General features: G+C 42.1%; 1 protein-coding gene across 12 annotated transcripts; it reads left to right on the top strand.

The window, feature by feature from the left end:
• The first annotated feature begins 134 nt into the window (after positions 1 to 134).
• epb41l3b (erythrocyte membrane protein band 4.1-like 3b) lies at positions 135 to 27999 on the top strand. Of its 12 annotated transcripts, none has more exons than XM_028975900.1 (24): positions 135 to 287; positions 8875 to 8978; positions 9903 to 10067; positions 13090 to 13194; positions 13269 to 13311; positions 13407 to 13482; positions 13663 to 13881; positions 14195 to 14282; positions 15311 to 15355; positions 16406 to 16558; positions 16646 to 16743; positions 16882 to 17057; positions 17251 to 17429; positions 17822 to 18397; positions 19110 to 19163; positions 19298 to 19330; positions 19836 to 19901; positions 20740 to 20928; positions 21500 to 21568; positions 24788 to 24880; positions 25115 to 25213; positions 25331 to 25411; positions 25958 to 26073; positions 27255 to 27999. In XM_028975900.1, exons 3-23 carry the CDS (start codon positions 10014 to 10016, stop codon positions 26066 to 26068), a joined length of 2607 nt encoding a protein of 868 aa, XP_028831733.1. In that variant the 5' UTR covers positions 135 to 287; positions 8875 to 8978; positions 9903 to 10013; the 3' UTR covers positions 26069 to 26073; positions 27255 to 27999. The 12 variants fall into 12 exon arrangements, 10 of the variants coding, with proteins under 10 accessions (XP_028831733.1, XP_028831734.1, XP_028831730.1 ...); XM_028975893.1 differs by lacking the exon at positions 135 to 287 and adding an exon at positions 300 to 503 and having other exon boundaries at positions 8842 to 8978; XM_028975896.1 differs by lacking the exon at positions 135 to 287 and adding an exon at positions 3888 to 4020 and having other exon boundaries at positions 8842 to 8978.

The following is a 27999-nucleotide window of genomic DNA, read 5'->3' as shown; positions in this document are numbered from 1 at the left end:
CAGCGATAGACGTTGCCACCCAATAATCTTCGCGACAGAGTTGTCGGACTACGCGCCTACATTTGTGCCCGCAGCCAATCAGCGGACCAGGGGGGCGGAGCCGGGGGCGGAGCCGGGCCGGGCGCGGTGGCGCGCACGTTGCGCCCCTCTGCTGCCGCACGCTGGATGAAAGCTGCGGCGCGGCGCCGCCAGACTCGTTCAGTCGCGACGCAGGGTGGAGTGGCGGCGGACCGGCCTGCCGTGAGGCGTCATCGGCGGGTCCCATACGACCGACGACCGGGCTTCAGGTGAAGTATGGCCGAGAGCCAGGCGCCGGTCGTAACAGGAAGCGAAAAATGAAAGCGACTGAGAGCGAAAGCGTTTTGTTCATCTGTTTGGTTTGTGCTGTACCACAACATGGTAGCAAAAAGTGACTTGTTAAACTTTGTTTCCCCCCCGCATGCCGTGGCTCAACGTGATTCCCTTCAACACGGTGAAATCTGGCTTTCCTGCTGTCCTCCATGGTAAGCGCCTGTTTTCGCGTTTAGCATCTCTGTGCTTTTACTGCCCTGCGTGGTTTTGCGGTTCCGGGTTTTGGGTGCTCTGGATAAGAGAGTCTGTAAAGTGCTATAAATGGTAATGCTGCGTGGAAAACTACTTCTCTATAGGGGTTGGGTAGGAAAACATCCACCATAACGTGGAGTGCTGTGGAACAGAGAATTATTCCGCAGTCTAGAATTTTATATCGCTCACATGAGCAGAAATGCTGATTCCAAGTACAGACGGTCCGTGGAAAGTGAACACATCTTGCTTGTCAGACTGTTTCATTTCCCTGTTTTTGGAACTAGAATAGAGGAGCTTGTGGGTATTTGAGAAAATGAAGCGTCACTGCCATATAAGTGACATTGAAGCAGCGATTGATGATCCTGTTGAGTTATTCATTTCCAGATAACCGGCTGTGCTTTTGGAAAGTCAAAGAATCAAATACAAGGCCAAGATCAAGTTAACGACTCATCTCTCATAGAAGTTTAGATTATTTTTATTGCCCAGTACTACATCAGTCACGTTGGCTGACCACCATATTTGGGAAACAGACCAGACAAACCGCAGCCTATAAGGCCAGGTGACATCACGTTGAAGTGGCCTTCGGGGCGTGCTTCTGAGAATCCTTAGTAGTCTCCTGGAGGAAAGGTTGTCCAGATGAAATGTCAGGGCATTTAAGCCTTTATCAGGAGAGTTGTGATAATGTGATCAAAGGTTCAAGAGTGGTGATGTTTCACTTCTGAAGTCAGATGTCAAGCAAGGTCGTCGGGGGGAGTGGTCTGGTGTTCTTGAGACTTGAATAGGGGCTTTTACTTTGCTGACTTGGCAGAAGCTTGCTTCATCAAGCTTCAGACTTTGGCCATCTTGAGTGGACCTGGTTGCTGGCTGTGCGTTTTTTCCTTCCTGCCCTGCACGAGGTGGCGGGGGTGATGGAAACATGTGAGTGGCTTCAAGCATACACCATCAGAGGCACAGAGATAAGGGGCTGAGCTCTGTTGCGCCACCTTGCTGGTGATAAGCAGCCTGGCAGAGGCCGGGAGTATCTCTGTGGGCTTTCTCTGGGTGATGTGACTGCATTTACCTTATAAAGCAATGGTGTTCTGCTTATCAAATATGGAGTATTTATAGTGGTAGCAGGGCCTTGTGTGATGGGTTCCACAGTTTGGTTGTGTATTGTGTGTTGGTTGTGGGTTATACCTCCAGCTGTAAACTTTGTGGCGTCTACCTCAAGGTTGCAGTGAGAGAAACTCTAACTCTTAACATTTAGTGTGTGCTGGCATTTGCATAATAAAGTTCACCAAGATTTCACATGAACCTGATAAGAGGGTGGTGTCAAGATCATGTCTGCTGTATCAGTGGTTTGCAATTTATGTTGGGACAATAAACCAGAACTGAGTGTCAGACATCAACAAGGACAAAGGGCAAAAATGGCCCAATAAATCTTGGATTTGCCCCTAAAAACTGTTATCAAGAAACTAAAACTGCCCCAATAATTAAGTAAAGTGGTTGGTTAATCCTAATCCAATAAAATTTGTTTTATATGTAATATTATGTAGTTTAACACTCTGTATACATGTGCATGATTGTTTTTACAACTCCTGTTGCCAGAAGGTGTTATTTACACATTAATTATCTCTTAATTTTCATTAAAATAACTTTTTTTTTTTTTTTAATCTGTGCATCCTTAATTAGTAATTATACCATAACTATATGCACTCTCCATTAACCATACTCCATGAGTATCTATCTATGCCAGCTTTCTCTCACTTTAGACAAACAAAACACACCATTAGGCTTTTAAGATTCTGGGAACAATCACATTATGTATAAAAATGTCATATTAGGCAAGGACGGCGGTAGTAAAGATAGCGCACGCATCTAAGGCATGTGGGAGGGAACAGAAACACCAGGCACCTTCCTCCTATCACTTCTTTTATTGGCATGCAGGGCAGTGTCACAAGATATGGAGAGGCCCCTCTGTAAAATTAGGTTTCTGTGCACGTGAAAATGATAATGCCATAGAGAACAGCTGCATTGCAGTACATTGGTATATTTGATTATTGACCGAAGGGAACAGTTTGGTATTGTTACAAGTCTGAGAGCTCACCTTTTAATGTTTTTTAATTACACATATTTACAACAAAACATAAAATGTTATTAATATCTTAGACTGAAATGTTCTGTCTTGTATAGTCCAGATAATATTCACAGGCACACATACATTGAAATCGATGTATAAAGGATAAATTGGTTTGTTTTCATAGCCTCACTCAGATTACCCATGCTGCTTTGTGACACTTTCTAACCTAGTATGAGGGGCTGATAATTATTCTTAGCACGGATTTAAAAGCTCATGGTTGATTGTGCCTCCTATGACAATTCATACTGTTCTTGCATGAATAGACAGGCTAAAATACCTTTTCAAATGAGATATTTAGTTTATAGAACTGAATCAAACTAAAGCAAATGCTTGTCATTCATTTATCAATGAATTCAGCAGACCCATTAATGAATTAATCTTTGATTTGGTATAATTGTTTAATATTTCATGCATTTAAATACGTAAACATCCACCATGGGCATCCTACGCTGTTTGTGCAGCTTGCCATATGGAAAACCCAGCAGAAGGCATATAAAAGGAAAGCCAAATCGCCTGGTCTCTCATTAGAGGGCTATATTTGCTTTTTCTCTCATACTCCCTCTCTTCAATCCTACAACTCCATGGTGACGGCCATTAGGATGGATGAGGCTGAGTCCAATGATACTGGGGAGAGAGTCACAGCCCACAGTTCCCTGCAGAGAAAGGGTTCATGCACCTTAATAAGTAACATGTGTGTGTCACTGAGGTTAAACCAAAGATTGGCCAAAGGGTTCTGCACACCTCTCCGTCTTCCTACAGTTGGACCTTTTTTTGCATTAGCATTCTTTAAAAATGCACACATTATTTTCTTTACATGGACTGTATGGATTTCCTGACTATCAGTTCGGTCGAGTGCCAAAAGCTCTTGACCTCTTGTGTTTGGGTCAGGCTAAGTGTCTGCCTCATCTGAATTGCCCTGGCAACAGTCCCTGGCTATGGACAGACATGTAATGGACTGCTTTTAGATGCTTTTATGTCACACTCATTACACACACACACACACACACACACACGCGCACAAATGAACGGCAATTAAATACGATAACACTGTATTTGAGCCTGACAGGGGGAATTGGTTTCTGCGTGTATTTTTTCGTGCCTTGTTTGTTATTCCAATACACACTTACTGCAGACAAATGTGTATCCAGATGTGGATTTTACTACAGTCTTTACTCCAGCGGCTTGTACTACAGTCCCAGAATGCCGTGCGCGCTCGCAGCCTGACCGCTCGGGTGAGAGAGAGAGAGAGAGAGAGAGAGAGCGAGCTAGGGGTCTCGAACCGGAGCTGCTCCTCCGCCGTCAGCAGCAGCAGCAGCGGTCGCCTCCTCAAACGAAGAGGACGTGGAGTGCCGTGTTCGGTAACGCGAGCTACGTTTTCCCGGCGACGCGGCGGTGTGAATCCTCCCTTCCTTTTCAGGAGGAGGCGACATTTGGCATGACTCTGTGTACGTCGAAGTGTCGCTGTGTCGTGCGAGCAGAACCGCAGAATGCCGCTGCGGTCGGACCGCCTTTCCGCGGCTGTGATTTAACACGCGTTTTTAAAGAGAACATGGCGGTATAGCCGCCTTTTTTTATTCTTTATTTTTCCTGTCAGGGTTTTTTTCCGATGCGTTTGCACCCAGTTCCAGTTAATCTGCGAATGAAGCGTTTTCGATTTACGTCACGTGTCCCTTAGTTCCTCCTCGGTACTCCAGCTGGTCACGAACGGGTCTGCGAGGTCTTTTTTTTTTTTTTATATTAATAATCATGCGGTGCGGTGTACGGTCAGGAGACGCCGACCTCCTCCATGGCTTCCTCGTGACGTCCATCTCGAATGCGCCTGATCCTGGAGCCGCTGCAGCCTCACCAGCGTGTCCTTGTCCAAGCACATTTTATTCTGCCCATGCTCTTAATGACGACACAAATGCATGGATTACAGCGTCTCCTCAGTCCTCTAAAGGGACAGCATTGGCATATGGGAGGACGATCATATTTCATATGCCAGGATAATGTGCTGAGATGTCCACATTAATCTTGACTTGATTTATACCGTTATAATGACTACCTAGATGTCTTTATTTTCTTGTTTGCCTTCATCATCTTTATAATGAATAATCTGTATAATGAAATTGTGAGGGGCTTTTTTCATAGGCAATATTGAGGGGTCACTCTTCCTTTTGTGTGTGAAATGTAACATGTAAACCTTCCTTTTATACAGTTAGAATTAAATGGAATGGTCAAGACGTCAGGTCACTGACAGGCATGCTGTTTCCTTGGAGCCGACATATAGGAGAATTGAGTCACAACTGATTTTGCGATCAGTCTTTCCTTGAGCCAGTAAGATGATTTAAACCACCCGTACACTATTAATTCCCACCTCTCAGGCTCTGCCATTGCCATGTCAGCAGCTTATCTGTGACTAGTGCAGCAAACTGCTGCTGCAAACCCAGACGCCTCAGCCAAGATGAAAGGACGTGTGCCACAGGGGGCCAAGCTACCCAGGTCACTATAGCTGCACCACGTGAACCCACGTGATGTTTTGTTTATGTAGATCTGTTTCTGGATGTCTGGTGTTTTCCTCAGCGCCTTGATCCCTGTAGAGAGTCTCCAATGTCTCGGGGCTTTAATGAAACACCAAGCTGACTAGTATTTGTAACTAGTATTTTAATTTTTTTCGATTACCTCGTGTAGTGTCATCGACTCTGCATCCCAGTGTGCATTTTATTTTTTAATGTTCTATTTGTTAGTATTTAAATATCATTTCAGTAGCTAAAAGGGGGACGTTCCCACAATCATGTTCTATGGGAGTGATGCTTGTGTGTGCTCGAGAACAGCTGGGTGCCCTCCAGCCGGTGTTTAACAGTGGTGTGAGACCCTGCTGGACGACCTGTATCGCTCGTCGCTGAAGTAACACTGCTCAGCAGGGAGCATGTTACGACCCCAGAACATCACCGCTGTGATTTGTTCACAGGCAGCAGCCCGAGGTGGATGTTGTACTCAACCTTACACTAGATCTACAAAGACCATTGTTTTAAAATGACCTGTGCTTAATTGAGTGTAAGAGAGCATTCTGTCTCCGTGCAGAAGCAGCAGGGTGGCATGATGGTCATCGGAATATGGCAGCTGTGCTTCCTGGGGCCAGAGGTGTATCACGTGTAACCAAATGTGTCAAGAGTGGCATCTATCTAACCTCTGCGTCACCCCCACAAATCCCCAAGGGGGCGGTGCGTGGGTCAGCTGCCGCTCATTTTTTTTCCTCTTACCCTGAGGATTCTGGGGGAAAAACAGATGGGATACTCTCTCTACAGCTCTGTATGGGTTGGCTGGCATCTAGGATTGTCATGATACTGAAATCTCAAACTCGATACCGATACTAAGGATGTTACTCGATGCTATTTTTGAAAGTAATGGGGGGGGACAAACACAGGAACTTGAAAAAATAGAATATATTTAATAGTCAGAACACCATTATATACACACTACAGAAATAAATACATTAACAAATGGGAAATAAATTAACAAATAAATAAATCAACAAATAAATGTATTTTGATTGTTTTTGAGCCAAACCAAAAAAGCACTCCTCTTGTCATACCGCAGAAGTGAAACACATAAGCGCAAACACAGAGAGCGAAGCGAAGACACAGCCATTCTTATAGTTAACTTGCTTCAACACTATTGCTTGACAGTGGCAATTAAAATATTCATATTACGTTTTGACAACTTTACTCCCCTCTTCTAAAGTGAAGTGATTGTCACTTGTGATACACAGCAGCACAGCACACGGTGCACACTTGAAAGTCCACGTATAATTTGGAGTGAATGCCTTTCAAATTTGTTGTGCCTCTTGCTTTGATATGTTTAAAGTGAGTCTCTCCAGATAGCCGGGGTATAGGCCGCCTGCTGTAATGCCTGTAGAAAGCTCTGTCTATTTCAGTGTACTGGCAAAATCAAAATACCTTGGTATTGTTTAGTATCTGAGAATCAAACATTTGTTGCATCACAAACTGATCACCAGTGCACAAACTGATCGGAGATCACCAGGCTGGGCCAGCAGAGCCATAAGGGCATACACTGCATTTCATGTATTTCCCAGTCCATTTCATGTCAGGATTCACTGGGTGCATGTTTAGTGTTAAAAATGGGATTGTGGATGTACCAGAATAAAGATTCTTGAAGATTGTTGCAGACGGTGTGGACTATTCTTAATGGATCCTTTATTCATGATGGCAGTGGCCCTTTGTGGCAGTGCACAAGTTCATTGTTTTTGCGTAGCCTTCCAGTTTTCCGTATATCACCAAGATTGAGTATCTCTGGGATATTCTGGAAAATCTGCTGCTCGTGCCTTGGTACTGGATGCTGCATGACCTCATGAATCAGGACCGTTTTGGCAAACAAGCATCATCAATATTAGGCAGGTGGTTTTTAAGTTGTAACCCTTCTTTGGATGAGTTGAATGTGTGTGTCTGTTTCCCGCTTGATGTATATTCCAGTGTTTTTCCTGTACAGATCCTGCAGTTTGGCGTGACCTACTTTTAAGCCTGATTTGATTAGGAGCGTGGAGGGCTTTGACACAACGCTTCTCCTCGGGCATTTTTTCCCCTCTGTTCTTCACCGTCTTATGTTCCACTGCAATCATCCTCCTTCAAGGCTGCAATTGTGCCAGTAGTAATTATCCATGTCAGCATTGTATATTCGTGGTTGGACATGTGCGTCAAAAGTGCGTGTTTGGCACGCCCTCATACAAATAAGTCAATTCTGATGGAATTTTTCACAGCAGTAAACTGTTATCTTCTCAGACACAATTCTCTTTCCCAGTGGAAGTTCAGCGGTACTGAGCGATCAGAAATTTGGCCTGCTGACCTCCAAGTACCCTCTAATCAGCTCTTGCTGCAGTTAAAAGATGGTGAGCGTGCAGCATGGGCTGAAAACCCCTGGCAGCTCCTTCATCCCATGAAATGTAGTCCGTCAAGTCTCCGAACCTCCTTTCGCGAGAGAGATGCTGATATGGGGAAACAGCTGGTATAGCAGGGTTTCCTGCGCTATGCGCGTGCGTTCCTTCGTTCCCGCCGACACATGGCTTCGGAACTGATCCTGCCGGCATGCTGGATGCATTTCTGGAATTCATTTCTGCCCCAGAAGCTCTGGTGCTTGGCTCGGTGTACTAGAAAGTAAACACACGCCTAAAATAGATTTGTTTGTGTGTGCGAAGCAGTGTGCATGCAAGCATAGCCACGGACCGTTATGACAGCCTCTTCTTTAGGACACGGTCCAGATGCCAGCCTCCACTCTTGTACGCTTTATGCTCGGAGTGTTTGTAGTTTCCCTTATTAGTTTATCCAATTGTGACTGGAATTGTGCTGTGAAGAGCACAACTGCAACCAGCAATTATTTAGGCAGAATTTATACGGTCAACTGGTTTACCGACAACTGTTTCAATTCTATATTTACAATTCTATAGTTACCCTGTATTGTCTAGTCTTGCTTTTTGCCCCAGCCTATTCAGAGCTGTTTTTCAGTTCATGTCACTTTTTCCTTCAGGGACTAAGGCTGTGATGTTCACTCACACCTTCATTTGAACCTATTGTTCTCTAAAACTAGGCTCTATAGAAGTCTTTTTGGTTAATTGAGTTCACACATCCAATAGATGCTTAATGAATTTGAGTTAGTTTTATCTACAGAGATCTACTATACGTTTTGCTTGTATGATGCAGGTAAATATTATAATGCATCCTATATCAACGGAGCAGGTAATGACAGACTAATAACATTTCAGTAATTATGATAATGCTGTGAAATGTCTCAATACATGGTTTGAAACATAGACTTCAATGAAGCAAGAAAAACAGTCTTTTACAGTGTCCTATGTTCTCTGTGTTTATGGCAGCACATGTCATTCTGACCGCTGGGATTGCAAGATTCTGTGGTGTAGCTGAAGACTAGTTTGGTAGTAAATGTTTGTCATGATTTGCTGAAAAGATTATTACAGCCCAGTGAATGGATCATTTTGCAGTTAATGGACAGATCCATGACTCTTACGTTATTGTGGCAAGACTAGTTTCTGTTATAAGATGATGAAAGCTTTTCACAAGATGACTGAAAAGATTGAAATTGACAAATCAAAGAGTATACAGTTAATAGACACTCACGTTAAGTTTTTTTGTGAACATTGACAAGATCTCTTTCTATCTTCTCATCAGCCTTCATTACCATGACTGTGGAATCTGAATCAGCCTTGGCCCTTCAGAAAGAGAAGGAGACAGCGCTCCCTGATCAGCCATCCCAAAAAGAGAATTTTCCGTCCGCCGCCGGACACAGCACTCCAGCCAGAGAGCAGGTAAACAAAACCACGGTAGTCAGCGCTCGCAGAGAACGCGTCAGCAAAACCACGCCGAGGTCTGATAATCAAATGTTACTGGACAGGAAGTGCTAAACGAACATTGTAGTCTGGAGAAAATATACAATGTATGCACTGAGATATCACATATACCCCATTTTTTTTTTTTTTTTTTTTTTTTTTTTTTTTTTTTTGTGTGAAATAAGAGAAAACACAACTCCAATGCAAATACAGAACTGAACTGCAGAAATAATGACAACACAGGTTTCAGAAAACATTTGCTACTATGTATTACTTGCATATAGTTCCATGTGATTAATACTGTTTTCCATTTGTGAAATGACCACCTAGAATAAATCTTTAACAATGAACTCTTTGCATCATCTGTGGAAAATATGAATCCACATCTTATCCACCTGTTTTGCCAGGTACCACAACACTGACCCTGATTTACTGTGGCAAAGTATAAACTAAATGCAGCCCTGTGCTGACTGGTATCTGGTCTGGTGCTAGAGCTTGGCATGTCAAGCACTGTAGAGATGTTATTCAAATGAACCTGAGAGAAGTGCTCAGTGATAAATGCTTTTTGGAAGGGCAGTGCTTGTTGGGTGGGTCACAGAGCTGCTATCACAACCACCTCTGTCCTGCAGCACTGGTACATGACGCTGTAGTTTCCCTAAATTTAGAAAAGTGTGATCTGAGCTTCAGTACACGTTGTTGATTTTCCTGTTGTGTTTTATTAAAGCAAAAAGGGGAGGTAACTGAATATTTCTCTGTTGTGTTCAATATCTTAATCCTGGTTGAGGAACTGACAAAAAATGAATGCAACTTGCAGCCTTTGAATACATGAATTTATGAAAAATGTCCCATTGTTTGAGGAAATTTCTCTTTCTTTGTCCGTCTAATATCCTGCCATTCACAAAGATCACAGAGGAGTGTTCAGCAAGCTTCAGGTCAGACGCAGATCAGTCGTCAAGCAGTTCATCCAGCAGCAGCAAGCTCTCCCCCCTGAGGAGCTCCCGTAAGCCAAAGAACATGCAGTGCAAGATCACCCTGCTGGACGGATCCGACTACGCCTGCACTGTGGAGGTGAGACCAGGGCATAGGGCCACTCAGACGCAAAACCTTGGAAAATCATTCTATCAGAATGATTATCAGGAAATTCATTAATTCAGTGGTCATAGATAAGCTTGATAAATACTGATTCCATTGTCTCAGCCCTAGCATTCTGCCTTGCACTTCTCCACAGTGCTGAACTGAACTTTTATACTAATCAACTCTCTTTCCACTGTTGATCTGAAGCCACGGATGTGTTGTAGGTAAACTGGAGTGGAACAGTTCTAACACCAACCCCAGACATGATCAATGAGAATGGAGAACTGACACCAGGTCAATTTTGCACCTATGAGTCACAAGGTTATTGAGGCTCATGGAGATAAATAGCTTGTAGGAGATAAACTGACCTACTCAGGTTTCTAGAGGGTAAACACTTAATGTTAAACAATAGCAAAAACTTTGCTGACTTTGCAGAGGTTGAATGGCACTTTAACCTCCATGGCGCTTTAGAAGAAAATGGATGTACAGCAAATGGTCCTCAGAGTCCAAGCTGGTTCCCCCCTGGACTGGGGTTTTGAAAGTAATCACAGTCTAATGCAGGCTACTGCACTGCGTAATCGGTGATTGAGGAGCTTTGTGTCCACTTAGATTTATGGCTTTAGTCACGCAGCGAGGCAGGTTTGTGACTGTCACATTCAGAGCCGTCTTTTAATCCAAACGCCTTCTTTTCATTTCTGCCAACCATCCTGCACACAGTGTGTGCCACTATGATAAAAGTGTGTGTGCGTTTGAAAAGCGTCAGATGGATGTGCTGTTGAGTATTAAAGAGACAATCTACTTAACCCCCACTGGGATCAGCAGAGAAGATTAGTGGTGTGTTTTTCTGGCAATCGGAAGTGTGGACATTTGATGAAACAACTCTGCTTTTGATAGTTCTGCTTCTGCCTGCACTTAAAAACCTTCCGAGCTCTGGGTGCTGATAGCTTTCATGTGCGGATTGAGGCTGTAACCATGGGGGCAGATTATTCTGTTTAGGCGGATAAACAGAGGCAGGAGTTACTCCTTAACTTGTTGGAGAAGCAATCCTGTTGAGCTGAGGATAATATCTTCTATTTTTGATATTCTAAAAATATCACCACAATAAGTTGAACTTATTCTTATATGAGGATCAACACAATAAGTGCAATAAAATTTGATTTGGTGTTCAAAATCCAATATTTTAAGTTTCACATATTGGTCACTCTTGGCTAGGCTCTCTAGAAGTAGTTTTTTTTTTTTTTTTTTGTCTTCAAACATAACCAAATAATGCTTAGTCAGTTTTATCTACAGAGATATAAAAAGTGTCTCATAGTCAGCTGATGTGAATAGTTCTGCCATATAAGGAATAAAATATCTAAGCTATGTAACAACTCTGAAACAACTTATCCATGTAATTCATGTAATTTACTAAACTCACAGGACTCCGGTGCAGACGACGCTGGGTTTCGGGGCCCGCCACAACGATATTTTTGGGGCAGTGGTGGCCTGTAATCGGAAGGTTGCCAGTTTAAATCCTGAATTGCTGAGGTGCCACTGAGCCACACACTGCTCCCCGGGCACCTGTTATGGCTGCCCACTGCTCCCTCTGGATGGGTTAAAAGCAGAGATCACATGTGTGCACTGGGTGCTTATGATTTGGTTTTAATCTACATTTACGGCATTTATCAGACTCCCTTATCCAGAGCGAATTACAATCAGTAGTTACAGGGACAGTCCCCCTGGAGACACTCAGGGTTAAGTGTCTTGCTCAGGGACACAATGGTAGTAAGTGGGATTTGAACCCAGGTCTTCTGGTTCATAGGCGAGCGTGTTACCCAATAGGCTACTACCACCCCTCTTGAGGGGAGGAAGTGTCTAGACATGTCATTTTATGATCGAACCATGTCACAGTTCCTTGAACATGGAACTTAGTTCCAGGCCTCAATATGCCAGACAAAATGGTTTTAGTTGCCGAGACGTCCTGATTCAGTATTCTGTGTACGGTGGTTCTGGTTTTATTTATGTGTCTTGTCTGAGACTGGAATGACCTATTTAGTTTAACTTTTTTGTGTGTATTTGTGGACTTTAGATGTTCATCTAGATTAATCTGGTCCTCTTCTCCCTGCCAGCACTGTGATTATAACCAGCATAAGTCCCAGGGTGTTCGAGATTCTTCAGCAGTTCAGTATTGAAAGAGCAGGTTGAGTCGAGCGGTGATAGTAGCCTAGTAACACAATCACCTCTGAACTAGATGACTGCAAAGTCACAGGTTCAAACCCCACTAACTGCAATTGTGTCCCTGAGGAAGACACTTAATTGTCCTGATTGTCCCTGTAACTACTGATTGTAAGTCGTTCTGGATAAGGGAGTCTGATAAATGCAGTAAATGTAAATGTCAATACATTCCAGAAAGACATGTTTGTGTGTTACTAGCTAAAGTTCCATATTTTACTACATTCCAATACCAAATATATTTCCAAAAATAGATTTGAGTAGTTTAGATTATTTGCATCTCCTGTGAAATGTTTGTTATATGCATTGTTTTGTGCCATTGTGCTGAGAGCACTTCAGTCGTTCCCCATAATTAAACATTGTGATAAGCCTGCATGGGAGCAAATGTTCTGTCTTTATGTGTTGAATGTAAAGCAGGATGTGGTCATGGGGATTTTGTGCTGTTGAACAGGGGGCTTGGAGGAACAGACTTAAAAATAACAAGAGACAGCCTAGTGACTCTGTAGCCTAGATCCAGTGTGTGAAATATGGTTTGATTCCCAGCAGTCCCCTTAAGCAAGGGAACAAATCTCTCTGTTTGCTTTGCAGTGGAATTCACAAGCACACATAGCACAGTCTTATGAAGAGAAGCACAGAAAACATTCATTATTTTTGGTCCTTGCACTCAAGTATGATCGCTCTAAATAAATAATATTTGGAGGGCCCATACACAGAAATGTATTGTGCTCCTATGAGTGTCATAGAGCCTGTTGTTGTACAGCTTTCACGATGATCTTTTTTTTTTTTTTTTTTTTCTCCCTCCCAGAAAAGGTCCAAGGGCCAAGTATTGTTTGACAAAGTGTGTGATCATCTCAACCTACTAGAAAAGGACTACTTTGGTCTAACGTATCGGGATGTTGAGAACCAGAAGGTGAGATTCTGGGCCATTTTCAGTCAGTGCCATTCGTGTGTGTTGAAGTTAAATAACTTGTCCTTCCATCACAGTACTGGTTGGATCCTTCCAAGGAACTGAAAAAACAAATAAGGAGTAAGGATGTCCCCTACGTGTTCACATTCAAATACAATTTTACTTTTTTTGAAGTTTAAATGTGATTGATCTCTGTGACCTTACACTTGTTTCAGATGGACCATGGAACTTTTCATTTAATGTGAAGTTTTATCCTCCTGACCCAGCACAGCTATCAGAGGACATCACAAGGTGAGGGTTATGAACATGTGCTAAATCTTACATTACTTACATTTAGTACATTTTACATACAATTTAATATGTAACTACCTTAATTTCACCTGTCTTGAGCCTAAACCCTATCCTTGAAGCTTTTTCCTTTAAACTCTACATCGGTAACCAAAGGTCTTTGGGTTTCTGTCTGTCGTTCAGGTATTACCTGTGTCTCCAGCTAAGGGATGATGTGGTATCTGGTCGGCTGCCCTGCTCCTTTGCGACACATTCATTGCTGGGCTCCTACACTGCTCAGGCAGAGCTGGGGGACTATGACCCAGACGAGTTGGGCAAGGAATACTTGAATGAGCTGCGCATCGCTCCCAATCAGACTAAAGAGCTTGAGGAGAAGGTCATGGACCTACATCAAACCCATAAGTAAGAATTGCTCCACACACGTCCACACTTCTTGAAAGGGACTTTTTACTGTTTGATGCAAGTCATTGGGCCCTGTGCAATGGTTCTTGTATGTATTTCTTCCCCTTCTTTTTTGATACTGCTAGGCTGGAAACTGGACTAGATGGTGTTGGGAAGTTGAATTTTATACCTTGAACATAACTTGTGTGGAAGATTAAAAATTATTTCAGGGTTGAAATAATAGCTATTCAGACTGTACCACTGAGGCCTACAATGTTGTATATTTTAGTGTTCATTTTCTATGAACACTACCATCTCTCCCTCTGTTCTACAGGGGACTGACTCCAGCTGAAGCAGAGATGCTCTTCCTGGAGAATGCTAAGAAATTGTCAATGTACGGAGTGGATCTGCATCACGCTAAGGTATGTACATGTGTTTCATGAATCCTATGCACCATGATGTCTACACTGCAATGCTGGTGATCCACTTGCTCACTGCTTGGCTTCAGCTGGCTTTGCTCTGCCACTTGAATTTCTTTTCACTTATCACATGCGCTTTTCTGGTTGATAGCTGGAAGTCGCAATCCTCCAGTGTGATTCCCCAGAGGAGCCGATTTACTGGATTTAACACATTCTTAGAATGTGAAGATTATGGGTGCCAGGCCTTGTTCATAACTGGCCCTGCCCTCTTTAGTCTGGGGTTAATGAGCTGAAAAGGTTCTCTAAATAGTGTTAGGGCTGTTGCATCCCAGGGGTAAATCTGACACCCTTAAAGGTCCCCTATTATAAAAATATTTTTTTGCTTTTATATAGGTCTTAGTGGTCCCCTAATACTATATCTGAAGTCTTTTCCCGAAATTCAGCTGTGGTGCAGAATTTAGCCAGTCCCACAATGAGATCCCCAGGACGCGCCATTTCTGTGTCTGTAGCTTGATAAGTGATAATTAGGAGAAGAGCGGCTTAAAGGGGGTGAGCGGGCATTTGCGGAAATCAGAAAAAATACATTAACCTTTTTTTTTCCGCAGAGTCTCGCATGACTGAATTAAAAAAGCACATTTGTGCTCATTTTTACATCCGATTACTAACCAACTGCAGTGCTTCCCACATTTGGGAGCTGTAACTCCGCGGTTTATGGAGTTACTCTTTTAGGGGAGGGGTGGGAAATTCTCTGGGCGGAACAAAGCGTGAGAAACAGGAGGTAACCTTTCCCCTTATGACGACATGAAACAGAATGGCCAAAGCACACTTTATACATATCGCCATTTCTAGCCATTGCAGGACTATACACGCTAGGGGAACATGTTAAATATTCTCACAAAGGGAAATTTTTATAATAGGGGACCTTTTAAGATGTACCTTGAAGTCTTAATGGTATCCCACATTCGCTATGGCTCTGTCAGACCTGCACAACTCTCTCTTGTTTTCCTTCTTTGCCACATCTCTTGTCCTAGCTGGTAGGAAGCCTTTTTGAGTGTTTGGCTCCAGCTAAGGAGGAGGTAAGATACTAAATTTCATGTGTGAGTGTTTTTTGATGTGTGTGTATGTGTGTTAGTTTGCTTTATGGCTCTATTCTGTATAAACTGTTGCGCGCCAGTGCTGTTTGTTCATGTGCCTGTCTGAAAATCATGCCTGTGGTTTATTCCTCCCCTGCTATGAAGCCCTGCTGACAGAATAGAGATGATCTTTATCCCCTCTAGAACAGTCTCCTCACTGTCTGTTGGGTTCACTGTATGAACCCAAAATTGTAAAAACCTCTCCTGTCTACTTTGGCTGAACTGTGAAACTGAGGTCACGCGGAACTGCCCTGAATATCAGCGTGCTAGTGGGAACAGGCTATTTTGGAGACTTTCTGACAGGAGAAAATTTTTACATTTTCTCTGATCCCAAACAATAAGAGAGTCTGTGGCCTCCCAGTTCAGAGAGTGGTGGTTTTACAGTTAAATGCCATGGCTTTTCTTTTGTCAAACACAAGTGGAATTCTGAATCAACACATAGTATTTCAAACATTGGGCTCAACAATATATATTAGTATCATGTTGTTTCGATTGAGATAATCGTATACATATAATATATGATATTTATTTTCTTTCAAAACAGCTCTTTGGTATTTAACACTAAGCTATCCTTAGTAGATCCTTTAAGCTATGAGGTTGTCCGGAGCACTGCAGGATGGGATTATCCCACAAGAGCTACAGTTTTGGGAGCTCTAGACTCAGAATTTTCACCATCACAATTTGGTTCTTGTCAAAATACATCAGTTCTGACACTCACCCATTTTCCCACCCTCTGCCAGGTACCATTGTAATGAAATCATTAAATCCACCGGTCATAATGTTATGACTGACCATTGTATATGTTCAAGATTAATTTATGCATGCATATTATTATACATCTTGAACATAATATTCATAAATACGGTATGAATTGATATTTGGCCTTCTGTTTAGTCAAGATCATTGCCTATAGCACTAGTTTTTTTATTCCCAGAGACTATTTATGTTGGTTATTCATCTTTTCCTGAGCACTGTATTATCTCTGTGCTGTAGGACTCTGAGGGAGTGGAGATCATGTTGGGCGTGTGTGCCAGTGGTCTCCTCATCTACAGAGATCGGCTGCGCATCAACCGTTTTGCCTGGCCCAAGATCCTCAAAATCTCTTACAAGAGGAACAACTTCTACATCAAGATCCGGCCTGGAGAGGTAAATTACTGACTTGTTAATAATACTAAATAATTGCACTTGTGTGAATGTTGAGAAATAATTTTTTCTTTGCCATTCCTCCTCCAGCTTGAGCAGTTTGAGAGTACTATCGGCTTCAAACTCCCCAATCATCGTGCAGCTAAGAGACTCTGGAAGGTTTGTGTGGAGCACCACACATTTTTTAGGTGAGAGGCAAAGACCAAAGCTGAAAAGAAGGAAATTAGACAAATGAACATTTCTATGGAAGATTGTATGTTAAAATGTACATGAAGGTATTCATGAGTGCATTGTAATCAGATTCATTCTGACTTGATTTTCCTCAGACTGGTGTCCCCTGAGGCGCCACCTAAGCGCTTCCTATCTCTGGGTTCCAAGTTCCGCTACAGTGGACGGACTCATACCCAGACGCGACGAGCCAGCTCCCAGATCCAGCGGCCAGCACCATTCATCGAACGATCTTCCAGCAAGCGCTACACCATGTCCCGCAGCCTGGATGGGGGTGAGAACCATAATTTACACCTGCACCTGATTTACTGCTCTTTCAGCAGATGACTATATATGTTTGATTATTTTTGCATGTTTTTAATCCAAATGTGCAATCAATCACAATAGATTAATTTAGGCCAAGGTCTATTTTTTTATTTTTTGTAGGTGTATGTAACATTGGGACCACGTTGTTTTTATGGTTTTAGCCCCTATAGCAACAAATCATGACAACCTCATGAAGGAACCCACACCAGCCCCAGACACTAATGGTAAAGTTGCCCCAGTTACTGATGCCATCACCACAACACCAGAGAAACCAGCAGAGGAAGAGAAAAATGGAATCACTGAAGAAACTGCACCAGCTCCATCTACTCCTGTCACCAAGGTAACTCCCCCCTCCTTTCCTGCTTAATTTTAAAAAATATATATATACTATGACTAATAGTTTGAGTCAAAGTGAAGAAACATGCCAGATTCCTGCTTTAAGATGTCTGTTGTCTGCTGTGTTTTTGAGAAAATGTCAAGAAGGTTCGGTTCTACTATCTAATAAATTAATTTTCTGATTGTTCTCTCTTCATTAATTATGTTGTTTCCTGTCATATCATTTCCTCCTTTGACTTCTCCCAATTTTTTTTTTGTCACTGCTTCTTGGGTCTTTTGTTTGTCCAATTAATTTTCATATATTTTTTTTGTTTCTCCTCATTATTTTCTTAATTGTAACACTTTAAACACTGTACGCTGTACGTTTTCTTTGTTTTTATGCCTAAATTCCCAAAGTCTTCACCATCTGTGTTTTCCACCGACCCTCTGCGCTCCGAGCTGTCGCTACCCTCTTCCCCAGTCTCATCCACCAAGGTTCGGCGGAGGCGCAGGGAGAACACCCGCAAGCGTGCCGCTTCGGTCAGTCCAGCCAAAACCACGGCCAGCTGCCGTCGCCGCCAGGCCCGAGCAGATCGCAAGGCTGCCCTGCTGGAGGAGCAGGCACAGCTGCTGTCTGCCCGTAAGCAGCGCCTGGACCAGGGTGGCCACAAAGGCGGCACCCTGTTTTCCTTCTCCCTGCACCTCCCGGACCTCTCCGCCCTGCTGGATGATGATGGCTACCTCACCTTCCCTGACCTGTCTGAGCTGAACATCCTCCCTGAGAGCCTGCAGCATTTCATGCCTATCAAGTCCCCGTCCCTTATTCCCTGCTTCCTCTTTATCTTCTTTTTCCTCCTCTCCACCTCTTTTTCGGTTCCATACGCGCTCACCCTTTCTTTCCCGCTGGCGCTCTGCCTGTGCTACCTGGAGCCGAAGGCAGCCTCTCTTAGTGCTTCGCTGGCACCGAGCTTCAATGACAGTTCAGAGGAAGAGGTGTGTGTGTGTGTGTGTGTGTCCCTGCACAGCAGAATTAGGATTTGTGACGTATCCTGTCATCATCATGAGGTTTTAGAATTATATGTTCGGCTTTGCACATTGTGTATCCACCATGTTGAACTAATTATTAAGAAATGACTCCATGCATATGGTTCTGTACAGTACCAGTCATTTTGCAGTGAGACTTTCATAGAGCCTGCATAGTCCGTGTAAGGTCTGAATACAACATTTGTAAAATTGACCATAGTTCCGATCCATTATTTGGCAGAATTCTGTCAATCATTTCATTGCTTTAAATAGGTGAAACTGTTACAGAAAAGAAAAGTCTCCAAAACTGTTGGCTGGTACTGTGTTACCCGAGTGATCAGGGCTTCTAGTGTAATTCTGACACGGTCCATTCTCTTGTCATTTCATTTCAAAGCAGCAGTAAACCTCATTTTACCATTTTTCTCTCGTGTTAAAGCCCACATTGATATATCTGTATGATCTCACACTTTATATAGACCCTACCATTATGGAAAAATCCCCTCAAACACAGGGCTTCTGCTCTTTGTGCTTTTATAATTGAACCCTGACATTTTTGCTGTGCAATGTTAAATTGTGGTAAGACTGGGTTTGTCCAGATCCTTGTGTGCTCAGGCTTTTCCTTCTTTCTGCTGTTTTCCGATGGGAATTTGTGGAATGTGTTGCCTGGTTTGAACTAAAACAGACAGACAGTGAGCAGACGGATTACGGCTATGATGGTGAAACAACAGCCACTGAGGTTTGTACATGGATCAGCCACCATCGTCCAAACATTGGCACTACACAAACCCTTGAATAAGCATGCTGATATATTTGGACTTTTTGTTTTATTGATCTTAAATCAACTGGCGCTTTCTTTTGTGCTGACCTCAGTCGGATCAGGAGGAGCCTGATTTCAGGACTCAGGTACTTGTGGACCTTTTCAGTACCAAATCCACCCCATCTTCCTGTGTCCACCATCATGTCCATGTATCATTTCACTGATCCAAACTTCAATCCCTTCATGATTATTTTCTGTGACACCAGAGGAAAAATAATGATGCCATGACGATGGAATGTGTCCATTATCACACTGTGGTGTGTTATGTGTCCCATCATGCTCTGGGCTTGTCTTCAGTCACCAAGTACGTGGGGCACTCTTCAACCCTCTACTTTCATTGCATGCAGACCTATGATGATAACTGGGGGACATTAATTTTGTCAATACAGTCTTTACATTGTAGATTTTCTCTCCGTTTCTGTGGCCAGTTGGGGAAAAAAAACCTTCCTTATGTTTTAATATTCCCCACTTGCTCGGCTCATCTTTTTTTTTTTTTTTTTTTTTAAAACTGCACTCCTCCTGCAGTTCAGGGCAACAATCCCAGCTTCTTCCAGAGTCAGCTGTAATCCTGTCTTTCATGTCTCTCTCCAGTATAGTTTTATCAGAAGGATTAAAGGGGAGAATGTCTTTGTGAAGCACAGTAATCTCATGTTGGAGGTAATATTTGACTTTACAAATGCAAACATCTAACTCACACTCTAAAATGAGCTGCGTTTGAGTTAAGTGTTGGACAAGTTACGCAGGAGTTACTTGTTGCTAAGAGTAATGTATTTACATTTATGGAATTTAGCAGACACCCTTATCCAGAGTTACAATCAATAGTTACAGGGACAGTCTCCCTGGAGACACTGAGGGTTAAGTGTCTTGCTCAGGGACACAATAAGTGGTGTTTGAACCTGTGAATGTGGTCTTCTGGGTTTATAGACAAGTATGTTACCAACTAGGCCACTACCACCCAGTAATATTGTTACTTTACTTTTGCTCAATGCTCAGTATAGAAATCATTGATAGTAAATATTAAGAAATTTGTTAGATTACTCTTGAAGTTACTTTTGAGGGGCCTCAAAAGTAGTGTTGTTTTTTTCATGTAATTGGATTGCTAATTATATCTGGTTTTTGTTTCCAATTCAAGCATTTTCAACCTTTCTATACACATTATTCTTCCTGTGTAACTTGCCGAACGCTGGCTATTAACAAGTCTGTCTGTAAAAATGTGACTAAAACTGATTATGGTAATTTGAGGTGTTGTGACATCTTCTTTTAAACTTTATCACGTATCCTGGGTTAGTTGGACTCATCTTAACATGGGTTTTGTATGTGAAATAACTCCATAAGGAATCAGTAACAGGACATGTCTCACATGAAGCAGGAATGTTGCTCAGAATTAGCATGAAGTATTTTTTTAATTTTTTTTTTTTTTTTTAAATATTTGTGCTTTTGGTAGTCTGTCAAAGGCCAAGTGTTTGAATCTACTCTTTACTAATTGACTGGTCAGGAGTCAGATGCACCGCAGGAGCTCATGAAACACCAGACCAACCTTAGCAAGTTGAAACAGTCTTTTCTGGAAACTTCTCCATATTACTCCAGCCTGAATGAGTGGGACCGGCGGATGTCCTCTTCCCTTGTCCATGTCCATCACCACAGCAAGGCCTCTTCAGTTCAATGTCTACTGCCTCTACAGGAAGTAAGCCAGTCCAGGCATACCTGGCAACCTGTGTGGCAGTTTGTGGTTTGATCCTTCCTTAATCACAACCTGAGTTCCACACAACTCATGCAGTTTGAATAGCATGGCATTTTATCTAACATGTTCAGTTCTAATGACAGAATTAAGTGACCTTGTTCTGTTTTTCCCCTAAAGCACAGCTGTGTGTTCTGTTCTTGTTGCCTGGTTAAAAGTTTTAAGTTCAGTGGTGAAATTACTAACTCAAATGTTTAATAGACAGGTCATATGAAACATAACTTTCCACCAATGCCAAAATCTGGAAGATAAGTCGACATTAAGAAATAAACTAAAAGGTGTGGGAAATTATTATTAATCATGCATTCAGACAATCAAGTTTGTATTTTATTTTTGATGAACATGTGCATGTTTCCTTTATGTTACTTTCAACATTGACCTTTTTGTGTGGTGCAACAAACCCATCAACAGCATGTCCGTAAACCTTGATGCAACTGCCCTTCCCTCAATGTTGTATTAGCAATTTTAATGTATGATGTCTTTTTTTTTTTTTTTTTTTTTTCCCCTCTCTTTCTAGACTGCAGAAGATGCTAAAGTCAGCCCTGAAGACACTTCAGATGTGAAACGGGAAGAAAACGTTTCTGAGGTAATGAAATCATTTCTTGTGGTATTCTGCTTTAAAATGTTACATTTTTCATACATTCTCGTACAGCAACCCTAATATGAACATGGACTGGTAATAAAGTAACTCTGAACTATATGCTGTGTATAACTTGAGGAGCTGCATGTGTGTTAAAAAGGTTCCCACAGATGGAGAGGATGTTTACAGCTCTGTGGAACCTGACAACACAGCGTATTCAGAGACACCCTCCCGGATTGACTGTAGTGTAACCAGATTTAAAGAAGAACAGGAAAATGATGGGCTTAAGGCAGAAAAGGACTGTCTGAAATGCCTGGCACTGGAGACTGCCAAACAGGTGCCAAATGAAGCAGTTTCCATAGAAACTCACAGGGGTGAAGCTGAAGTCTGTGATCATCATGCTGTACTGTTGCAGGAAATTAAACGTCTTCATATCTGCAACTCACAGGGTCCCTCAGAGATTGTTAAAGAGGGGACTTCAGAAATTAATGAACATGTACAGAGCAGGGCCGAGACAACAAGGCAAAGACTAAATGTGTTTACCAATGAGGCTGCTCACTATAACAGAGTTCTATTAAAGAGACACACAGCAGAAGGAATGGATGCCAGCATGGAGTCTTGGACGTTGTCTGCAAAGCCAGACAGTGAAAATGACATCCTTAACATTTCACTAGTCGATAACAGTGACTTAGAAAGAGATGCTTCTTCCAGGATGCGCAAAGAAGAAACAGAGTCTGCAAGATACCTCTATACCACCTCCAGTTCAGATGAGTCAGAATTCAGTGGCGATGATGATTATGTAAGCAGACGTCTTGATTCTGGTAACAGGTTAGAGACTTTAGATGAGCAGAATGGGCTCTTATCTGGAAATGCAGAAGCTTACTCTCTGAGGACTAGCATGATGGGAGAAACTGGATTCATGAAAAATAGCTGTGATGTTATGGGGACTAATAACGAAGAGAGAATTTATCCAATCAATCCTACATTTATGGAGTTAGAAACATTTTCTTTTTCTGGTGATGAAGAACAAAGATGGTCTGTGGAGGAGACTGTCTGGTCAATGAGCAGTTTTATGGCCGTTCAAGAAAACAGTAACATGGTCTGGGAGAAGCTTGACTACCCAACTACCCATCAGTCACCTTCCATTTTAGAGGTTTATGGGACGAGTGATACCTTCATATCTGGGGGAGAGACTGAGAACATTCTACCTGAAGATGATGTTAATCTGGAAGCCCATCAGAGTGACCTGCAGGTCAGGCTCGTCTCCAGTTGTTGCTTCACCAAAATCTCACCCACATTCTGAATGAATGAGTTCCCCCAAAATGAACTAATCAAAACAGTCTCTTCCCCCCTCTTCGTATGTTTGTATGTAACACTTTCCCTTTTTTGGTGAACAAGACATATATGCAAATGTGATAATCTCATTAATGTTTTTTTTTTTTTTTTGAAGAACTTCCACAGGTTGTTGATTTGCAATGTGACATTGCTGTTTAGTGTATTATTTAATGTGTGAATGCACTGCAGTTAGAACTTTTTTTGTTTTTTTTTTTATCTAGTCATGATATAGTGCTTGGAAAAACTTTATTAACAGAAGCAGAAAGTCTGTTCCTTCCATCTTTTTTAAAGTGACTAATAAATGTCTTTTGATAGCTGTGCATCATCTGAATGAATGACATTTCAATATATTAATTAGCAAAACTCAGAGTACCACTAACAGAGTTTAAGAGTAACATGCAAGCATATTTATCTCTCAGAGTGCAGGATGCCTTCAGGAGCAAGTGGTGAATACACTGGCCCAACATGAGACCATTGTGGGGTCTTTGCAAACAGTTCCCCCAAACCATTATCTAATCTCCTCCGATGATGAAGTACAAACAACCATAGAGGATACAGAGGACATCATGAAAGAAGAGACGCTAGAAGATGAAAGAGAAACAGTGAATGAGATGTCCATTCAAGATGTGGCTGGCATCATTTCTGTGGCAACTAATAAGATAGCAAACCCGTGGAGTGAATCTGAGGACTTGATTAAAGATGAACAGAACTCTCTTTTTGAGACCAACGCAGAGATGGAGTCGTCCCAACAATATAGTGAAATTAGAGGGTCGGAGGAGACTGGGCAAAAGCAAGAAAAGTGGTTACCAGTCCAAGCTCTTGATCCAGTTGCATCTGTGTCAACTGAAGCCTGCCATGATTTTCTGCATGAATGTTGCATTGAAGATGATTGTGCAAGTGTTCAACACAGTAAAGATGTCACCATGTTATTCATTAGAGGATTGGATTACAATGATATGGACGATGTAACACAGGAGGAGGAAGCAGCAGCAGAAGTGCTTGTGCAAGCTGAAGATATTGGTGCAATCATTGCGTCTGTCAGTGAGGAAGACTCAGACGATATGACCGGAGGAGCTGAGAAAAGGCTGGATGGCTATGTGGGCACTGCACCATCTGAGAACTTTGATGCTGGAGCTGCAAGTCTTTCAATAGATTTCAGTCCAGTAGAGGAGACATCCGCTGCAGATGTAGGTGAATCAGTGGAATTCCCATGGCAGAATGAATGGGAGGATAACTTGAAGTACCAGAAAGATGTGGACTGCGAAGAAGATGAATCCTCGATCCAGACTCCAGCAAAAGAGAATGTGATTTTGAAGGAACTGGTAGCTGAAGCAGTGATCAGTGCTCCTAACCCTGCTGGTCATCAGCTCCTAGAGGAAGAGGACAAACAGGGAAAAGAACCTTATTTGGAGGTAACCCTACCCTGGGGGTTATGCGAAGCAAAAATAACATCACCCAGATTTCTTCATGTTTGGCACCAGCCTCTGACACTAACACAGGACTCAACGAGGAATATCTGTTTGTGAACCGAAGGCCATATGATCTTGTGAAATCACTGTTTGGTTTTTTTGCTCCTTTTCCCTGCACTATGCATGTACACCAGGTATGACTGCAAATGTTATGGTCACTTCTTCCTTTTTATTTATTTTTTTTTCACAGTCACATTTAAACTTATTCTCTCTGAGGAGGTGCTCTGTTGCTTGGGGTTGCATCTGACACTTTTGTTGTACTCTTTGACAGAATGTCCACATACATCTATACAGAAGCCGCTTCATATCTAGAATAAATCTTATCAGTCTGATTTTTTTGTCTGATCAGTTCATATTATTCCCATGCTGCTTAACAAGACAAACAGTTTGCTCATTGCTCTGACCTTGTTCCAATGTACAGAAAACAGAAGACCAAGGAAGAGAAGAGCCAGCAAGCAACGAGGTTCCAGTAGTCCACACAGAGACAAAGACAATCACTTATGAGTCCTCAGAAGTAAGCAGCATGCTGAACCACAAACCTGAAATATGCCATGCACATTCACATCTGATGTAGGTGGATGTAATTGGAAGTTAATTAGTTAAACCAAAAGTAAAATGTGATCATTTTATGAATGATTTGGCTCGTTTGTGTTAATGATTTGGTGTGGAAAAATATTAGGAAAAGTTATTTGAATTGTGCCTAATTTTAATGCATTACTTACGTGTTTAATGTATTGGTCTTCTATAGGTAGACACTAATGGTGACTCAGACCCTGGCATTCTTATGAGTGCCCAGACCATTACATCTGAAACCACCAGCACAACGATGACCACACATATCACAAAGGTCAGTTAACCCAAAATGCCACATTCTTCCACATTTTACTGTATTTTGTATGTTTCCTCCAAAACAACCTCAGCACATGGTAAATATTAAAACACTTTTCTACCTGTATTCCTCCAGACTGTGAAGGGTGGAATTTCGGAAACACGAATTGAAAAACGGATTGTCTTCACAGGAGATTCTGATATTGATCATGACCAGGTATTGTTCCTTCTCCCATTTTTTCCATTGAGGGGGCATAATGAAAGGATAATGCTTGCAGTTATTTAATTTTTTTCCTCCTTTTTTGTAATGCCGTGCATTTTAGATCCATATTGGCTTCTTTATTGTCGTAATGGACCACATTTGTTTAGTGGATGCAGACTGGCCTGGAACGGAGTTAACGAACATTTCAGTGGCCATGAAAACCAACTCTTTAGTGTATTTGTGCATTTCTCAGTTTGCCTAAATGTTGAATTTATGAAGGCATAAAGAACTGCCCCCATGTCAGCATCATATTAAAACAGTAATGACTGATCACTCCTCCCTCTTTCTCTACCCTTCTCTGCCCCCTTCTTTTTTCTCGTTCATGTCCTTTTTCTCCTCTTTCTTACTGATCCTTCTCTCATCTATCATCTCATTTAATTCAACTTCCTAATTCATGCTTTTCATCGTTTATTGGACTTTCTGCCTTCATGCACTCTCGCCCATCCTTCCCTCTTGCTCTCTTGCCCCCTGGTGGTGTGGTGTGGTATTGTCCTGGGTTAGGCGCTGGCTCAGGCCATTAAAGAAGCAAAGGAGCAGCACCCAGACATGTCTGTGACTAAAGTAGTGGTGCACAAAGAGTCCGAGATCATGACCGAGGAGGGTGGCCATTGACCCAGGTAAGGTATGACCAAGTCTGCGGCCCTCTAGCAGTTATCTGATGGTCTGCAGAATGTGTGTGCTCGCTCAACCTGGCTCCTGAGACATCTGCAGTCTTCAGCACAGAACTGCTGCTTTTCCATTACTAACATTAGAAGCGCCTGTATACTGTCTACGCCGACTCCTCTCTACCTGCTTGTCTGTTGGCATAACTGTGGCTGTGTACTGATTTCATCATATTAGCCATTTTCTCTGTACACTATCATTTAAAAGTTGTCAATTATGGTTCCTGTTTTTGCAGAAAAATGTTTTGTCCATTAAAATATCAGATTGATCAAAACATTGACATTGTGAATGTTGTAAATGACAAAGGTAGTGGGAACAGTTTCCTCCATTGTTTACAGTGTGGAATGAAAATTTTGTTCAATTGTGTTTTTTGAAACTGCCGTGATTTTCTTCTAGTCTGGTTTCATGTAAATGTGACCTAATTTGGTAATTAAGTTCATAATATAACATCCATGTCACCCAGTGTATGTTGGACTGTGGCATGGTTCTACACCACTGTCAATACGGGATTTAAAAACTGTAAACGTTCTCTGATCTTATGCTTCTTTTAACCTTTTTTTTTTCCCTCATATGTCTTTTATCTATGTGTGTGAGGGTGTCTGTCTGTTCTCTGCTTTTTCATGTATTCATTGGTCTTGTTTGCTTTAATAAGTTCCTTAGCCCCATCTCCTCACCCCCAGTGGTGGTGTGTGGGTGTGCAATGCTTCCAGGAATGTCTGCTTGCTGGTCTCCCGATGGGTCTCTTTGATAGTGTTGCTCATATCACAACCACTTTGCCTGCAGTTATTTATATTTGTTCAGTTTTGGTCTTGAGGAGATGTTTTCCCTCCCGGTTCAATATGGGGCCACCTGAAGCTCGGAGTTTGTTTCTTTTACTTCCTGCTGTGCTCGGTGGTGAAGAGACTAATAGACTATGAAATTGCATATATCATTTTGAGTTCCTTGTGTTAAATAAATCAAGCTTCACCATGTTGTGAAATCAAATTTATATCCATAGCCTTACTCTTGCTGGCACTAAATGGATGAGGGATATGAGCAATCTGAGTGACAGTTGTCAAACACTTTTGTGTTTTGTTTTTTTTGTTTGCGGTTTATTTGTAGCACTTACGTCTCTCTTTTTCTCACTCTCCTTCAGGACTAGGATTCTGGTTCTAAGATGGCAGTGTTGATAATCACCCTCCACCGAACAAAGGGCCACAATGTCCAAACTCTTCCCTCCACCTCAATTATCGCAGCAGCAGAGTTCCACTGCTCTGCACAGGCATGAGAACCAAGCAACGTTCATCTGAGCCGCCGCCCAGCTGGCCAACCATCGCAGCTCAGCTCAACCAATGCCTGATGGCGCGTTCTACATGACCACCGAGCAATTAGACACTATAATAAAGCAGTCAGACTTAATGATTGAGCAGCTAGAGATCCATCTGACAACCAAGGAGTAAAGTTCGTCCTCTGCCTTATCATTTCTTTTTTAAAAAAAAGTTTAAAAAAAAACTAATTATTAAACTTTATTGAAATCATTCTTGTTTTAATCTATTTATATCTCAGCACTCATGAGCAGAGCTTCCGTGTGCTGTCTGGACACAATACACAAGAAAGCCAGTTGCCATGCCAACAGAATTCACTTGTGGCATTGTTCTCTATACACTCCTGTGTTCATCGTCTGTGTCATGTGACCTGGCACAAAGTCTGAATGTGATTGGCATGTCTACATAAACAGGTTTTGTGTGTGTCAGCTGCACAAATCTCTACAGAAAATATTATTTTGACAACAAAAATATATATTTTGTGATCAACTTTTATTTTTTCTCCCCCTCAAAGTTATTTAACGTACGTGGGACTGTGAACAGACAATAAAATGAAATAAAGCTCTTTTAAAGACT

This window comes from Denticeps clupeoides, chromosome 4 (genome assembly GCF_900700375.1).
Source record: "Denticeps clupeoides chromosome 4, fDenClu1.1, whole genome shotgun sequence".
NCBI lineage: Eukaryota > Metazoa > Chordata > Actinopteri > Clupeiformes > Denticipitidae > Denticeps > Denticeps clupeoides.
The sequence above is the reverse complement of the archived record's forward strand: the minus strand, read 5'-3'. Positions and strand labels throughout refer to the sequence as shown.

What these genes read in the sequence shown, in the direction of transcription:
- epb41l3b (XM_028975893.1), top strand. Translation starts at nt 440, where the DNA reads ATGCCGTGGCTCAACGTGATTCCCTTCAACACGGTGAAATCTGGCTTT. An exon ending in TCAAGATCCGGCCTGGAGAG is followed by an intron (nt 16,559 to 16,645) that starts GTAAATTACTGA and finishes TTCCTCCTCCAG; the next exon opens with CTTGAGCAGTTTGAGAGTAC. An exon ending in GGGAAGAAAACGTTTCTGAG is followed by an intron (nt 21,569 to 24,787) that starts GTAATGAAATCA and finishes TCCAATGTACAG; the next exon opens with AAAACAGAAGACCAAGGAAG.